The 18,589-nt window shown below is 41.8% G+C and overlaps 1 protein-coding gene across 1 annotated transcript in view; it reads right to left on the bottom strand.

Moving 5' to 3' along the window:
- Positions 1-18,589, bottom strand: part of ARHGEF12 (Rho guanine nucleotide exchange factor 12) — a 441,882-nt gene that overhangs the window by 332,837 nt on the left and 90,456 nt on the right. The window contains exons 4-5 of the mRNA XM_073602566.1: positions 17,258-17,314; positions 1,839-1,937 (exon numbers count right to left, since the gene is read on the bottom strand). Of these exons, the coding sequence (XP_073458667.1) occupies positions 1,839-1,937; positions 17,258-17,314 (156 nt within the window). The remainder of the gene's footprint in view (positions 1-1,838; positions 1,938-17,257; positions 17,315-18,589) is intronic.

Genomic DNA, 18,589 nt, shown 5'->3' with positions numbered 1-18,589 from the left:
ATATTAATAGGGGACTCAAGCACTCAAGAGATAGAGGTCCAGTGAGAGCAGAACTGAATTTTGTTGTAGATGGAACCGGAGCGCACCTAGAACCCCTGCCATTCCAATGTGAATATTAAAAGGTCTTGAGGATGTGTTGTCTCTTGAAGTCTTAGCCTCATGCTGTAGAGCTGTAAAAGACTTTGATAAAGACAGCCCTGTAGTAACAGGAGTCCAAGAGTCTATTGTTGCAGCCATCAGCCCCTTCTGGGAATACTGGAAAGTCACCTCTGTCAACAATAGAGGAGTATTGGCGGATATCACCTATTGCAGCGGGACAGTCCTCTGTGCATCTTTGCAATAACATGTTGCATCGTGTAGACCAGTGGGCGGGAAAGCCTTGCATACTCACAATCCCAGGCAGCTGGTGAAGATGAGGGTCACAGGTGGTTGGAGGTGAGGAACTCACTATAGGCAGGCAGTGGAATAGAACTGGAGGCTGCATAGCTCATGAAGGACCTAAAAGAAGCAGGGACAGCAGTGGGAAGATGCTTCCTCTAAGCTGAATGGTGGGAGAAAAGTAATGCAGGTGCAAAACATTTCACCAAGAAAATAATGTCAGTGTACAGTTCACTTAGTGATAACAGTGACTGCTGTAAACTGGTGGTGACAGGAATTTTAAAATGGTGGTAGCTCCCAGTGCTTCAGCCTGGCTGGCCTTACTGACCATGCAAGCCATCGAATTGGACACACCAGGGGTTGTGCCACAGCTCAAGACTTGGAGCGTGCTCTGTGGCTAAATCGCACAATACAGAGAGGTCTGGGAAGATTCATAATACAGAGACCACGCCCGAAGGTCACATTTCAAGTTAGCCCTACAATCTTCCGTCCAGTGGTGTTAGAGTTATTTTTCAGCAGAGCTGAGGAACATCCTAGGATACTAGCAAAAATGTTGGTTGGAAACCGGGTTATACATTGCTCCTAAACCTCATGAAGACAGTAGTATAGCCCACACTTCCTGCACCCCTAATTGATGATAAAGAGAAACCTGTTGATCATTTCAGAAATGTAGAGCTGTCCTGTGTCTTGTGCACACTTTCAGTGTCATCTCAAGGGGAGTAATTAGCCCTCCTATGTATTATCTTGGAACTGAAGAATAGCACACACTACAGTGCAACCGCAGGGTTGCACGAAAAAAAAACTGGCCAGCTCTAAGTCGGGAGCCACTGTACTAAACATGCAAGGTTAGTCCAGCAATCTCCCCCCGCTGAGCTGTTGTATTCTGACAGGGGGGCGGCCCCTCCGCCAGAACACTCCAATCAAAGTTCTCTGCCATTGGCAGAGAGCCCTGATCGGGAGTCAGTCGGCTGCTGGTTTTCCTGCATTCATGTCTGACAGAAGCTGGCTTCTGTTAGACAGACCGACATACACAAAATATCAGCCAGTATTTTTTGTACCCACAAATGGCTCCTGACATTCTGCCCGTGTGTACAGGGCTTTAGTTGTAGAGATGGGATAGTGGGAATGTTTGAGTGGCTTAGCAAAGCAAAACTGAGCAGCGTCAACACCACACAGTCCTCAAAATGATGTGTGTTGTCAGTTCACAACTAATGTTAGGAGCTGAATATGCATTTAGTACAGATCAACAGGTATTTTCTGTAATTGAGTCATTAAAGGCATAAAACATGAACAATTTTGCAGGCACTGCAGAGATGTACTGTATATGTTTTCTTTTTTTTTTTTTTTTATTTTGCCCTGACATACAATAACTCACAAATACCTAGAGCTTAAAAAAAAAATCCAGACAGAAGCTGAGGAGTTGTACAATGCGTTTCATGGTGAATAAAGTGCAGACTTACCTTCTTTAACAGACTGAACAAAAACAGGGTTATCCCCACTAACGGTTAACCCAAAGCCATTCTCATCCCGTTGAATTATCACACATCGCTGTACCAAACCTGAGGAGCAGAAAAAAAAACAGATTACAGAAAAGACAATATTCAAATCTACTTAAACGGGTAAAATATGGAAAATAAGTGAGCACTATAAGGGTTCATGCACACTGGGCATAAACAGAGCTGCTTATACAGGATTTTAGCTTTTTTATTCTTCAGCCTGTTTAAGCCTGTGTTAGCCTAGGTGTCCATGCACATTTGAGTGTTTAGAGGTATATTTGCAGAGGAGCGTTTTCAGGCAGAAAAAAAAACCATCACAAATGGGCAATTTTTTTTTTGCCAGAGGTCCTGTTATTTTTTCTGCCCCTAGTGTGTATGAACTGTAAAATGTTAAAGTTGAAAATAAATTATTAGACATTAACAGGAGACGGAGACTGGATACAATATACATATTCAATGTTTTTGAAATACTAACACATAAAAAGCTGTAGGTTTGATTTGCCACAAAGGGAATAATTATCACACTATACAAACACAGTATAGGTTTTAGATTAAAAAAAAAAAAAAAAACAAAAAAGGAAGAATGGCGAGGTCTTCAAAGACAGACATATCTTGAAGTTTCTGGTTAAAAAAAAAAAGGGGGAAAGATCAAGGACCAATCACAGGAGACTGTCCAGCCTGCTGAAAATCCATCCACAAACATCCAGACCAAAAGAGAAGCACTGTTTTTAGTAAAGAGTATCCTAGTGAATGCTCATATAAGGCCTGTTGGCTGTGAAGAGGCTGTTTGACAAAAAGGAATACAGCAGTGACAAAGCAGAGAGGAGAGCGCTTTCTCCTAGAATTCTCGTTTTTATGCTGAGAAATTACCTTCTGCATGTTGGTTTATTCTCAAGCTTTTCTCACATTAGGGGCATTCAGACTACACTTACCCTATGTAACTGGTAGGGAAAGCAGAGAGCTTTAGGTCCCTTTCACACATGCCTTCAGTTTGTTTCATTAGTTCAATCACGTTCAAAGAAAAAAATGGATCAGTTAACATCAGTTCTTTACATCCACTTAACCACTCGAGTCAAATTTTTGGTTTTGAGCTGCACGATTTTGGATAAAATGAAAATCACAATTTTTTTGCTTAGCATAAAGATCACGATTCTTGCGGTGTAACATCATCTTTCACATTTTACAAAATATTGGGCTAACTTTACGGTTTCCTTTTTTTTTAATTCATGGAAGTGTATTTTTTGCCATAAAATGGTGTACAAATACCGCGTGACAACAACCGCCATTTTATTCTCTAGGGTCTCTGTTAAAAAAAAAAAAAAAAATAACTTGTAACCAACAAGTGTCATGAAAAGGTTTAGTCGTTACGTGGTTAAACTTCCCAAATCTACAGACTGAAGTTCATTCCTTTGATCTAAGAACCAAGAGATACATTGCATCCCTTCATTATCTCTCTGTGCTTAGGAGTGTATTTTTTTTTTTACAGCTCTGGCTCTGCGGTTTATAGAAAAAAAAAAAATTTGATTTAAAAGCTGACAATGACAATCAGTGAGGGAGCCTGTCTGTACAGACTGTCCCCTCACTATATGTATATCGCTTCTCCCCCTCTCCTTGCAAACACTGCCCCCCCCACAAAATGACAGCTCCAAAACCTAAGGAAAGCAAAAGCTGACAGTGGCAGTCAGCACCGGGAAGTGAGGGTGCCTGTCTGTACAGACTGCCCCCTCACTGTATATACTTGCCTTTCTCTGCCACAACCGTCCCCCCGCAGTAATTGGTGACTAACAACCAATGCAAAAATCTAATGAAAAACTGACCATTTGTCAGTTTACATCTTTTTCCATCCAATCAGTCTTTTTGACGGATGAAAAATAGGGCTTTCATCTGTTCAAAAAAAAGATGATGGAAGCGGATGAAAATAGATAATCACCCGTTTTTCCATTGATGTTGTTTTTTCATCCATCAACGGATAGATGAAAAATGGACAAGCATTCCGTATGCGTAAAAGGGACCTTAAACATTCTTTTACAACAAAAGTTTGAAGGGACTTTACTATGAAGGGGCTGGTGTAGCCGAGAGACAAGTGCACAAACCAATGACTTTCAAACACTTGGTGCACAGTCTAAGAATTTCTGAAGTTAGGGTTTTTTGTAGTTTTTTGCAGTTACTTATGCCAATATTTTACATTTTGAAAACTTCTACAGGTAAATCACTTGAGTACAGCCAGTTGGAGATAGCCTTTATGTCCCATCACTAAGTATGTTCGACTATTAAAAGAAATTGACTACACAGTCAATGATCCCCAGTAGGTTAAAATAGAAAGTCTTCTAAAAGTTTCCGCACTTTTTTATATTTAACCGCTTCAGCCCCGGAAGATTTTACCCCCTTCCTGACCAGAGAATTTTTTGCGATTCGGCACTGCGTTGCTTTAACTGACAATTGCACGGCGTGCGACGTTGCACCCAAACAAAATTGACATCCTTTATTTCCCACAAATAGAGCTTTCTTTTGGTGATATTTGATCACCTCTGCGGTTTTTATTTTTTGCGCTATAAACATAAAAAGAGCGACAATTTTGAAAAAAACGCAATATTTTTTATTTTTTGCTATAATAAATATCCCCCAAAAATATGTATAAAAATTTTTTTTCTTCCTCAGTTTAGGTCGATATGTATTCTTCTACATATTTTTGGTAAAAAAAAAAAATCGCAATAAGCGTATATTGATTGGTTTGTGTAAAAGTTATTGCGTCTACAAAATAGGGGATAGTTTTATGGCATTTTTATTATACATTTTTTTTTACTAGTAATGGCGGCGATCTGCGATTTTTATCGGGACTACAACATTATGGCGGACACGTTGGACAATTTTGACACATTTTTGGGACCACTGGCATTTTTACAGCGATCAGTGCTATAAAAATGCATTGATTACAGTAAAAATGTCACTGGCAGTGAAGGGGTTAATGAGTTCCCTATCGTGTTTTAACTGAAGGGGGGAGGGGACTATGTGGGGGAGGTGACAGATCGCTGTTCATACTCTGTATGAACAGACAGTCTGTCTGTTCTCCCCTCAGAGAACCGGAAACTGTGTTTACACACACAGATCCCGGTTCTCGGAGTGCCCCAAGCGATCGCAGGAGCCTGGCGGTGATCGCGACCGCCGGGCACTCGCGTCAGCTCCATGGGCGAGCAGAGGGCGCAAGCGCCCCCCCCGGCAGCGCGCACGCGCCCCCTAGTGGCTGAATATGTTACCAACGTAACATGAAGCGATCCGTGCAGCCGAGCTATGTTGCCGCAGTACAACTGCGGCGGCTGGTCGGCAAGCGGTTAATAAAGTTAAACTGCGGAATCTTTTTGAAGAACCCTTTTTGACAGTCTGATACATAGTAAAACAATGGTTTACTATTTATCAGCTGTCAGTGGATATAGGAGCGAGGGGGTAATGGTGATAGAAAAGCAGAGGGGGGGCAGTTTAAGATGAAAGTTAGTGACGGGAGGTGGAGAAGCAGGGGGCAGAGAAGCGGTATGGGTGGGGGGGGCAGTCACAGGTTAATAACTCTGATCTGCGGATTTTAATTCGCCGATCAGAGTTATAGAATTGTTCTAGAGTCTGCTGAACAATTCTGATATAAGTTTATAGCCATTGAAGTGACCTTAGGCTTATAAGAGAGGGAGGAATGAGGTATAAGGTCCGTACGGCATATGGACTTGGCCACTTGCGGGCACTTTTTTAGGACTGTACGGCGTACGGATCTGGCAGTGAAAGGGCTAAAGTGACACTAAACTCATTTTTTTTTAATAAAATAAATGCAAAATATTTAATTGGTAGAATGTGTCCATGGATCAAGAACATTTACTTTGTGATTACATTCCACTTTTTTGCGATATGGCACTGCATCGCTTTAACTGACAATTGCGCTGTCGTGCGACGCTGTACCCAAACAAAATTTTCCTTTTTTTCCCCCACAAATACTGCTTTCTTTTGGTGGTATTTGATCACTTGATCAATATTTTTTCACTTTTTGCTATAATAAATACACCCCCCTCCCCCCCCCCAAAAAAAACAAAAAAAAAACAAATTTCTTCCTCAGTTTAGGCCGATATGTATTCTACATTATATTTTATTTTTACCAAAAATATCGCAATAAGTGTATATTTATTGGTCTGCGCAAAAGTTATAGCATCTACAAAATAGGGGATATGTTTATGGCATTTTTATTATTAGTTTTCTTTTTTTACTAGTAATTGCGGCGATCTGTGATTTTTATTAGGATTGCAACATTGCGACGGACAGATCGGACACTTTTGACACTTTTTTAGGACCATTGACATTCATACAGCGATCAGAGCTAAAAATAGCCACTGATTACTGTATAAATGTCATTGGTAGGGAAGGCGTTAACACTAGGGGCGATCAAGGGGTTAAATGTGTTACCTAGGGAGTGTTTCTAACTGGGGGGGATAAGACTGCCTGGGGGAGGAGACCGACTGTTGTTCCTAAACATTAGGAACAACTGATCAGTCTCCTCACCCCTGACATAATGGAGATCTGTCTCTTTACATTCACAGACCTCCATTCTATCTCTCTCAGGAGCTATAGCGGGTGCCTGGCGGACACTGCAACCCCCGGGCACGTGCATCGGCTCCGTAACTGCGGCGGCTGGTTGGGAGCCAGTTAAAGTTTGTGTAGTTGGCTGTGAAACAAGCAGATAGATCAGGTATATAGACTCATTTGTCCTGCATCCCCCCCCCCCCATATATTAGGATTTTTGGTTCATTTATGCTTAGAAATGCTTCTTTAAAATACCTTCATCTTTCAGTAAAGCTGCATCTCCTGTACACCCCCCCCCCCCCATTCAGAGTTCTGCACTGACATATCTGAGTAACAGCCACATCCCTCTGGATAAGAGACCTCACACATACTTCTATTATAGAGAAAGTTAGGGGGTGATACTAAAACTGTTACCACGGGTTGCAGGAAAGAAATTTTCATGATTCTCCCATCAACTGGTGGGAGACGCGGGGGGAAGCCGTCCCCGCCAGGAGAACACCGTGATTATAGCAGCCTTTGGTGACAACTGCAAGTGAATCCGGCTGGCTGGTTGTACCCATTTTAAAATCGATCAACTTGGTACATTCAGCCTGCCCACACACAGTTTGAATCTGACTAACCCTTGTAAGAATGATGCATATAGTCACCTATTGTCAGCCCACTCCAGTCCAATCATGATTTGGCTCTCATGAATGAGTCAGCGGTGGGTGGGGGGGAAACAAAGTACAGATGGGCCATTGGAAACCCATGGGTGACATCAACGCTGCAGAATTAACTAATTATTGAGTGCCTTCTCCTCTTCCCTGCAGCTGCCTGACACTGGTGATCACATGACTGGAATGGAGCAGGCTGAAAATTATTTGATACCCTGCAGATTTTGTAAGTTTGCCCGCTTACAAAGAAATGAAGGGTCTATCATTGTTATCATAGGTGTTTTTAAATGATAGAGACGGAATATAAACCAAAAATCCAGAATAAACACAATACAAATGTTATAAATTGAGTTGCAGTTCAGTGAGTAAAATAAGTATTTGATCCCCTACCAACAAACAATAAATATGGCTCCCGCAGACTGGATACATATGTGCTCATGTGGTACACAGATTAGTCCTGTCAATTTAAGAAGGTGCTCCTAAAAACAACTCGTGTAAAAAAAGACCTGTCCACAGAATCTTTCTTCCATTCATTCCTCACCATTATGGGCAAGGCAAATATCAATCAAATGACAGCTGCCAGGGACAAGATTGTAGACCTGCACAGGGCTGGAATGGGCCACAAGAGCACCAGCAAGAAGCTTGGAAGACTTGCAAGACTTCGCCTCATGGGTTAAGGATGATGATGAGAAAAGTGAGGGCTCAGCCCAAACTACACAGGAGGAGCTTGTGAATGATCTCACCAAACAAACTATTGGTAAGACAATACACCACCATGGATTGAAATTCTGCAGTGCCCGCAAGGTCCCCCTCCTTAAGAAGGCACAGGCCTAAAGTTTGCGAATTAACATCTAAATGATTCAGAGAGGGATTGGGAGAAAGTGTTGTAGTCAGACGAGACCAAAAATGAACTTTTTGGCATTATCTTGACTCGCCACGTTTGAAGGAAGAAAAATGCTGACTATGAACCCAAGAACACCATCCCTACATTTAGTCAAGCACAAAAAGGTGGAAACATGATGCTTTGGGGCTTTTTTCTGCTAAAGGGTACAGGCTGACTTTTCCGCATTGAGAGGCCAATGGATGGGGACATGTATTGTAAAATCTTGGATGAGAACCTTCTTCCCTCAACCAGAACACTGAAGATGGGTCATGGATGGGTTTTCCAGCATGACAATGACCCAAAACATACTGCTAATGCAACAAAGGAGTGGCTCAAGAAGAAGCACATTAAGGTCATGGAGTGGCCTAGCCAGTCTCCAGACCTTAATCCTATAGCAAATGTATGAAAGGAGCTAAAACTTCAGGTTGTCAAGCGACAGCCAAGGAACCTTAAGGATTTAGAAAAGATCTGTAAAGAAGAATGGATCTAAATCCCTCCTGAGATATATGCAAACCTGGTAATCAGCTACAAGAAACGTCTTACCTCAGTACTTGGTGGAAAAACCCTTGTTGGCAAGCACAAGGTCATGTTTTGCTTGGGGATCAAATACTCAAATACTGAATTTCAACAAAATTTCTAACATTTGTATCATGAGTTTTGTGGATTTTTGGTTGATATTCCGTCTCTTTCATTTAAAATATACCTATGATAAAAATTATAGATCCTTAATTTCTTTGTAAGTGGGCAAACTTACAAAATCTGCAGGGGGTTAAATAATTATTTTCCCCACTGTAAGTATACACATCCTTCTTACAGAGGTTAGTCAGCATAGGTGTTATTTGGTGACTAGTTAGTAAAAGTATAATTCCATGCTAACACCTATCTATTCCTATAACTTCAGTTATGCTCTAATTCACATTGACAAGTGCTAATTAAACGTAAGAAACTTTTAGGATGTGCACTCTAGGATATACACAGTGATTTGAAAAGAGAAGTATTGGATTTTTCGGGTTTTTTTAAGAGAATCATACTTACCTAGGTGGATACAGCATCGGTCCGATGCCGTTTGCTCAGTTCTCACAGCCCTCTGCTCTGCCCGCCTCCCCCCCCCCCCCCACACACACACACACTCACTGGACAGCTGGGCTGTGGGGGCAGGAGCAGCTGGCTGAGAGGCTGAGCCGAGTGCCGGTCCAGGCATGTGGGTAGATCCCAATCATATGGTCGCGATTCTTCATGAGCCTGGAACAGTTCTGTGACTTCAGCCCACTGTCTGCTGAAAATGGGTCACAGGAGTGCAGAACTAACTGCAGTCCTGTGATCCACAGGAGAAGTACAGCCAAATGAGATCTGGCTGTACTTTTCCTTTAAATTGATAAATTGGCTCATATAAATAAACATGTCGGGTCAATTTCTGAAAACAATAGAAAAACCTTACTTGCGAAGAAAACAAAAACTAGGACTTGCAGATATTAGGTGCACCTGTTCAATTGTTTGGTAACACAAATTGCTAATTAGCCAATCACATGGCAGCAAATCAGTGCATTTAAGGCATCTACAAATGATGAAGACTTGCTGAAGTTCAAACCAAGCATCAGAATGGGGAAGAAAGGAGATTTAAGTGATTTTGAACGTGGCATCGTTGTTGGTGCTAGATGGGCTGCGATCTACTGGGATTTTTTTCATGCACAACCATCTCTAGGGTTTACAGAGAATGGTCCAAAAAAGAGAAAATATTCAGTGAGCGGCTGTTGTGCGGACAAGAATGCCTTGTTGATGTCAGAGGAGAATGGGCAGACTGGTTAGAGATGAGAGAAAAGCAACAGTAACTAAATTAACCACTCGTTACAACCAAGGTATGCAGAATACCATCTCTGAACATACAACACATCGAACCTTGAAGCAAATGGGCTACAGCAGCAGAAGAGCACACCAGGTGCCACTCCTATCAGCTAAGAACAGGAAACTGAGGCTACAACTCGTACAGGCTTGCCAAATCTGGACAATAGAAGATTGGAAAAAAGTTACCTGGTCTGATGAGTCTCGAATTTAGCTGTGACATTCAGATGATAGGGTCAGAATTTGGCATAAACAACATAAAAGCATAGATGGTGTTGGGGATATTTTATTGGCACACTGTGGGCTCCTTAGTACCAATTGAGCATCTTTTAAATGCCACGGACTACCTGAGTATTGCTGCTGTCCATCCCTTTACGACTATAGTGTAGTTCCACTTTAAAACACTTTTTTTAATATTTCCCAGAGACTATTTCAGAGATTGAAGTTCCCAATGGGAAGTAGGACTTAAGAGGACAGGACGAGAAATGCAAATATGGCAGGGAGATCTCACTGTTGGGAGTATCAAAAAAATACAAGACAAAATAGAAGATTATCAGCAATGGTAACCCCTTATTGAAAATTAAAGTACAACTAAAAGCAAAAGTGCTTTTTTTTTAGCATATTGATAATGTGACAAGGGGTTAGAACTAGTGTTTTTTGTTTATTGCTGTCTGTGTCCCTATTAAAGAAGAACTCTAGTAATACTGGTAGGTTGATTGGATCCTGTCTAAAATTGTCCCTAGTATGTATGAATGTGAGTTAGGGACCTTAGATAGTAAGCTCCTTGAGGGTAGAGACTGATGTGAATGTACAATGTATATGTAAAGCGCTGTGTAAATTGACGGCACTATATAAGTACCTGAAATAAATAAAAAATACTGTAGCTGCTGATGTAATAAATAGCCACTCACCAGCCCAGGAGTCCAATGCTGTGTTCACCTGGGCTGGTTCTTTGCCTCGGATCTCTGGTGTCGTTATCTGTGCCCTCACTGGGTACAGGGTAGAAAGTGATGGGAAGTCCAAAATTTTACCATTTCAATCTGAATGGGAAGTGAGAGTAAATCTTCCCACAGAAAGAGGTGATCTCCCCTCAATTAGGAGAGATAATCTGTCACTTGTTGTATCTCTGAATTTTCTTTGCCTACGTTATCCAAGACTATATCTATACAGGTATCACTAAAGTACTAGAAAGTATTTGCCTCGGATCCAGGTTATTTCACTGGAGAAGAATAAACTGGAAAAAGAAACACCCAAAACATGTGGAGATATTTCTCTAGCTATCTTGTGCGATGACCAGCCAAAATTACTTTTGGCTGGTCATCTTTTCAATAAACATCCAGCAGCCTAACAATTATTGGTGGACAAAAAGGAAAAGTGATTCCACATTCCTTAATGGATGCTAATCATCCATTCACTCCCTTCACATTTGAGCACTTAACTTTAGCATGGTCTGCCATATATATTGTCTCACACATTATTATGTTCACTGTCATGGATCATTCATGCACACACCATTACACATTCATCTAATTTATTTTACTGTCTCCGAGTTTCCAAGCCCATCAAGCTTTGAACAACATTGGGGTGTGTGTGTGTGTGTGTGTGTGTATCTATGTATGTATGCATGTGTGTGTGTGTATATATATATAATTTTTCATTACATTGTATACTTCATAGTAACTCTGTTGCTATAGTACCAACTGATATACATATATTCTTATACTAGCTGACATATACAATGGACTTGGATACATGCTATGCGATGTGGGACACACACTCTACCACACTGGTTTTGTCATATTTTTTTATTTATACATTTGTTTATTTATTTACTTATTCTTCTCTATTGTCCCCTAGATTCTAAGCCCATACCATTATTCAACCAGATTGGTTCATGCATATACATACCTATATCATATACTACTATACTTCTATTCTGTTATGACAGCATCTATTGATACACATGCATTTATGTTTCAGTTGACATTATTAATGGATACTGGGAGATCTTTGGTGACACATTCCCCCATCCCGGCCATGTCTGCCCCCCGTTTGTGCTCCGTTGGGTTGGTTTTTCCTTTGCCTCCTCAGCTCCTGAGCCGGATACTCATTACTGCCGCCTCTGGGTATTCAGTATTTGGCAGGCTGATCCACCCTATGGTGAGTATAGAGCCATGCGTTTTGGACCCTCTTGACTAATTATCACAATACCATCTCTGTGTTGATACTTATTTGGTTCATTATACCCCCTACAAATGTACTACACATGCATCTACCCCTGATGAAGCGATCATGGTCTTGCGAAGCGTGTTGGGATACTTTTCATGCCTGTGTACTTTGCAATGTACATTTTATACCATGATACGTGTAATGACATTTTTTACTGTATGTATCATTTCAGTGGCTTTCCTATGATTCATGTTGTTTATGTTTGCCTGACAATTTTAATACATTTGAGACTGCATTTACTCTGTCAATTGTTGGCTAACTGCAGTCATTCATTTATTTCTGGATCTAAGCGCTTTTAAGAACCTTTTCTGCTTCTATTTAATAATTAGATGACTTCTGAAGGCAATATGTTCCACTAGATCTTAGTTAGGGGTATCAGAGTAAAGATGGCAGAATACAAATGCACGCCTGTCTTTGGTAAGGATGGTTCATGTTTGCTATGATTACAGGAAACCATTTCCAATGCTATGCTTGTATCGCCCTTTGCGAGCACTGGGAGAGGCCTGGAGCCCATCTGGGTGGCTGGATTGGTCATGTGAAATGGGGAGGTCCGCCTACTACTACAATTATAGATATGGCGGTTAGTCTCAAAATTTTGGCCTGGAACGTGCGAGGTCTCAATTCTAAATTCAAGCGCTCTTTGATTTTTGACTATATTAAGAAATACAAGCCCCATATAATATTATTCCAGGAAACGCATCTACAGGGCTCCAGGGTTCTTTCATTAAAACGAGCACATATTGCTGGGGCCTACCATGCTACTTACTCTTCGTATGCACGGGGAGTTTCCACTCTGGTTACTAAGGCTATGCCTATTTCAATACATGCGGTTCGGACTGATATTAAAGGGAGGTTTGTGGTATTAGTAGTCCAAGTGATGAATACATTTCTAACGATAGTGAATCTATATGTACCTCCTCCTTTTTTGCTAGCTCATTTAAATGATATGTTACAAATAATTTATGAGGTAGCGGAGGGGAGGATTTATATATTAGGTGATTTCAATACTGTGGCAGAGCCAGCTCTGGATAGACTTGGGGCGGTATCCGGCACGGCGGCTCCTTTAGGGGGATGGTTGTCTGCACATGGTTTCAGAGATGCCTGGCGTTTCCATCATCCTGGGATGCGGGAATATTCCTGCTACTCCGAAACGCATGAGACGCTGTCCAGGATAGACACCGTCCTGACTGAGGGAGACGGTATGCAATTGGTTCAGGGGGTTTCCTATTTGCCCAGAGCTTTATCAGATCATTCCCCTATGTTACTGGAACTTAACTTAGGACCGAAGCCGGGCTTAAAACTATGGCGAATGTAGGCGAGTTGGCTCCAGGAGGAATATATTAAAATCAAATGTACAGAGACGATCAAACATTTTTGGGCAGAAAACAATGGCTCCGCATCCACACTTCTCCAATGGGAGGCTTTTAAGGCCACGCTGCGAGGGGTGTTCATGACGGAAGTCCAAGGGTTTAAAAAACAACTGGCCTCAGAGGTACAATTCAAAGAGACTGAGGTGACACTGGCGGAAGCTGAATATGTTAGAGAAACCACTACAGAGAGGCTACTGACTTTACAAACCAGAACAAGGGAGTACAAGACGATCCTCACAGATCGTACCACAAAATTAAATCTTGCACAACGTAGACGCATATTTGAATTTGGAGACAAGAATGGCAGGCTTCTGGCATACTTGGCGAGACCGGAATATGTTCCGGTCTATATTAAGTCGGTGTATGATGATTCTGGGATTGAAATATGCGACTCGACCGCTATCCTAGATATTTTTGCTCGGTTTTATAAAAAACTATATAGCTCTTGTGCTCCCTTGGAACTGGAGAAATTGGGGACCTACATAGCTGATGTTGAATTACCTAAATTGACAGAAGAAGACAGTACTGCTCTAGAAGCGGGTAGTACGGTGGAGGAGGTAGAGAAGGCGATTGCCTCCTTTCCGCCTAGGAAGGCACCAGGACTGGATGTGGCCTTCCTTCGGAATGGTACAATACTTTTCGATACGGTATGGCCCCACGCCTATTAAAAGTTTTCAATACAGCTAGATCGGATGGTGGACTTCCTGCTTCTATGAGGGAAGCCTTGATTGTACTAATACCTAAGGGGGGTAAAGACCCTCGAGAATGTGATTCGTATCGTCCAATTTCATTGATGAATATGGACACAAAAATCCTTGCAAAAATACTAGCAGGTAGATTGCAATCAGTCATACTAAACTTAGTGGATGCTGACCAAACTGGTTTTATACAAGGCCGCTGTGCACAGATGAATATTAGGAGACTTTTTATAAACCTTCAGACAGCCCATGACAACTCAGGGACTAGAGTGGTGGCTTCTTTGGATACAAAGAAAGCCTTTGACTCCGTAGAGTGGACGTATCTGTTTCACCTCCTCGAGTCATACGGGTTTGGCCCTTGTTTTATCTCTTGGGTGAAGTTACTTTATACGGACCCGCTGGTAAGATTAAGGGTAAACGGTATAGTTTCGGACTCCTTCCCTATTTTTAGAGGTACCAGGCAGGGGTGCCCGCTTTCGCCCCTCCTGTTTGCCTTGGCAATTGAGCCTTTAGCAGTCAGATTGAGAGCCACACCGCAATTGGTAGGACTGAGACTGGGCGATTTTGAGGAGCGAGTATCGCTCTATGCGGACGACATGTTGCTATATTTACAGGATCCAGGGCCCTCACTATCAGAGGCTTTCCGATTGATTCAAGAATTTGGTGATTATTCTGGATTCCGGATTAATTGGAAAAAGTCCTCTATTTTCCCTATTGATGGGGGGGTGGCGATCCCGAGGGACTGTCCCATCCCACTCTCCACTTCTTTTAGGTATTTAGGGGTCGAAATCCAGCTTCCCATCTCTACGTTTTTGGAGAAAAACTTGATGCCGGTTTTACAAAACTTTCGGGAGAAGGTACGGAAATGGCAGAATTTACCGATTACCCTATTGGGACGGATACATTTATTTAAAATGATTTTCCTGCCTAAATTTCTTTACATTCTTTCGAACTCTCCGGTTTTTGTGACTCTGAAGGTTTTTAAAAATATAGATTCCATTATTGTGGGTTTCCTTTGGGGCTCAAAAGCACCCAGGGTCTCCTTGGCGATTTTAAAACTGCCAGTTACAATGGGTGGGATGGCTCTACCAGATCTGCGGTCTTACTTTCTGGCGTCACAATTATCCTTTCTGCACTGGCGACTCTTCCCTTTAACACCCAATGCTACTGCCCTGTTGGAGGCTGCTATTGCCTCCTCGCAGGAAACACTTCAAAATATGCTGTATAGGAAGGGGATACCAGGAAGAGAGGTGGGATCCGTAATGGCACTACCGGGGAAAGTGTTTTATATATGCTCTAAGCGAAGGAAGGATGATCCATTGTGGTTGTCACCGAATAGTCCCCTATGGTATAATAAGACACTTGCAGAGTTTTTGAAACTACCAGACAGACATAACTCTTGGGCTAGACATGGCATAAAATACCTACATCATATATATCAGGACAATCGCTTCTGTACATTTGCACAGTTGAGAGAGAATTTTGGAATTCCGAGGAACTGGTATTTTCGGTATGTCCAATTACATCATGCTGCGCTCGCACAGTTTGGCGCGGATGAAATTATAGTCCAGAATACTGACTTGGAGAAGGTTCTGATAGATCCGGACCCAAAAAAAAAAATTTCTAGATATTATGGGGCAGTGGGTCCAGGGGTGGTGACTACAACCTCTAGATCTATGAAACGTTGGGTCACGATTATCCCTGAGTTGTCGGAGGAAATGTGGCAGGAGGTGTTGGATACGTATTTAATATCTGTTGTTTCTTCCACGGATAAAATGATTCAATTTCGGTTCCTACATCAGCAGTATTATACGCCTACTAGACTATATCGAATGCATAGACGTGAATCGGCTATATGCCATAAGTGTAGGGGGGCGGAGGGTACTTTCCTACACATGACTTGGGAATGTGAAAAGGTAAGACCACTATGGTCACAGGTAACAGAATTCATTTCGGAACAGTTTGACTTGCCCAATATTTGCTCTCCCTTAAGGTGTCTCTTAGGGGTATTTGGACAAGAAGAAATGAGCGCACACACAAAGTTATTTCTGAGAATTTTATTTTCTGGAGTAAGAAAGCTTATTGCCAGAAGATGGATACATGATGAACTGCTGACACTGGGGATGTGGAAAAAAGTAATTAACTCTGATGTATAAAATGACTTATGAAGCTAGGGGGGCCTCTAAGAAATTTCATAAAGTATGGTTTAGTTGGGTTGACTCTGCTGATACCCTGGAAGGCGAGGGATAAATATTTTGCTGGGAGGTTGTTCCTATCCCAGGAAGTGAATAGGCAAAGGGTGGGCGATAGTGAACTCAAATCTTCTGTTTAGGGTGATGAGGGGTTTTTTTTTTGGTTCTTTTTATCTTATGGGCCGTTCTACCGAAGACAGACTTATGGGTGGGCGAGGGTGGGATGGGAGAAGTTACTGGTTGTACTATACTGGTTTTTGTTCTTTTTCTGGTTTAAAAAAAAAAGCACATATACTGAATGAGTGATAAAGACGGAAAACTCAGGAACCTACATGTACAAGCATTGAAATATGTATGTTTTATTAATGCTGGTTAATTGTTCAATGTACACCTCGATTCTGATTTGTACGTCACTTCATATCGAATGTATTGTATAAATTTTGACTTTGTGCACAATAAAAACATTTGATAATTAAAAAAGAAACACATAACAGTGTCAGCAGCAGCATAGATACACATACATATTTTCTGGTGAGATTTGGTGATTGTGTTGGGGCTCATTTGATTACATTTTTAAATTGAAAACTGACAGCAGTTCTAATCAATCCATGCCACTATATTCAAAACAAAAACAAAAAAAGTTATGCCTTTGGTTACACTTTAAGATTAGGATTTTCAGAGTACCCTACAAGCTTTTAGCCAGAGTTGCAGGATCCAGAAAAAAAATCATCAATTAAAGTCAATTAGGTTTCAAATGATTTCAGTAGACAGTTTGTAAAGCTATGAATGTGATCGCCACAGAAAAGCATATTATAAAAGAGCATGCTGTAAAGCGACAGCAGGAGAACTCAAAGCCACAAAGTCCCTTACTCCAAGACAAAAGATGCCATGCAAATGCACACAGGTAAAAGACACAGCAATGCATGTGCAGGTGGCAAAGATCCACGCTGGCACCAAGATCTTACCATAGGTCTCGTGCCTACTCTCATCCCAAGCAGATTTTGTCTTCCTGGATGAACACTCTGCACGATAGCGGGAGAGAGAATGAAATATGAAGATGTGGAGACAACACAGGTAAAATGTAAACAAAACAGTAACAGCAATCACAACATAAATTAGGTACTATTAAAAAGCATGTCACAGATGGCACAACCATTCTAGCAAGATCCCAAGACAAAAGACAAACATCTACCCCAGTGAAAAAAATGTTAGTAGTAATAAGACATAACTACACATCTAAGTACCTATTATTTAAAAAAAGCAAAAAAAAAAAAAAAAAAAAACACAGTTAAATACTTACCTATCCAGCTGCCGGGGCAGGTCACTGTTATTTTATTGTAACAAGTGCATTACTTAAAGTAATATTAACGTCATATTAAATGGTATTTTTTTTAAATTACGAACATTTTATACTTACCTGCTCTGTGTAATGGTTTTGCACAGAGCAACCCAGATCCTACTCTTTTCAGGTCCCCTGCTGGTGCTCCCCCTCCTCTTCTCCCAAGCCCTGCTGTGCGTGTCCATAAGACATACAGACCTGGGGTTCGGCCTTGCCCCATGCTCCCTTCCCACTGGCTGTGATTGACAACAGCGGGAGCCAATGGCAGTCTCTCAGCCAATCATGAGGCAGACACCCGGGAAAGCAGCCACTCTCATGCACATCACTGGATGGCGATCAGGCTCAAGCATTAGGGAGGGCTGCGGGGGAAGCTGCATACTGAAGGTTTTTTTGCCTTCATGCAGAAAGGTAAAAAACCTTCAGCCTTTACAACCACTTTAAGGTATTAAGTTCACTTTTACAGAAAATCTGAAAGGTGAACTTACACTGGACCCCCTCCCCCATCTCCCCTGGTCCCGCTGATCTTGAGTGCCGCGATCTCCCGCTTTGACACATGGTATAGCCGCTTTACCGGTCTGGGGATTTGAAATCTCTGCACTCTACTCTACTCTACTCTACTCTACTCTACTCTACTCTACTCTACTCTACTCTACTCTACTCTACTCTACTCTACTCTACTCTACTCTACTCTACTCTACTCTACTCTACTCTACTCTACTCTACTCTCCCCGCTGACAGGACTGGCTACGTGGGTTCTGATTGGTTGGCAAAGTATAAAGTACGTTTAGGAGATTGAAATCCCTTCCGCTTAACCTCCTAAACGTACCCCGTAAAGCTATGTATTAGGCATTCCAATTGGTCAGCACCATTGCATGGATGGCGCCGACCAATCAGAACCTGTGCAGCCCGCCCTGTCAGTGGGGAGTAGAGGAGAAAAAGCCGCAGAGATTTCAAATCC

Source organism: Aquarana catesbeiana, linkage group LG10 (assembly GCF_042186555.1).
Source record: "Aquarana catesbeiana isolate 2022-GZ linkage group LG10, ASM4218655v1, whole genome shotgun sequence".
Taxonomy (NCBI): domain Eukaryota; kingdom Metazoa; phylum Chordata; class Amphibia; order Anura; family Ranidae; genus Aquarana; species Aquarana catesbeiana.
The sequence above is the reverse complement of the archived record's forward strand: the minus strand, read 5'-3'. Positions and strand labels throughout refer to the sequence as shown.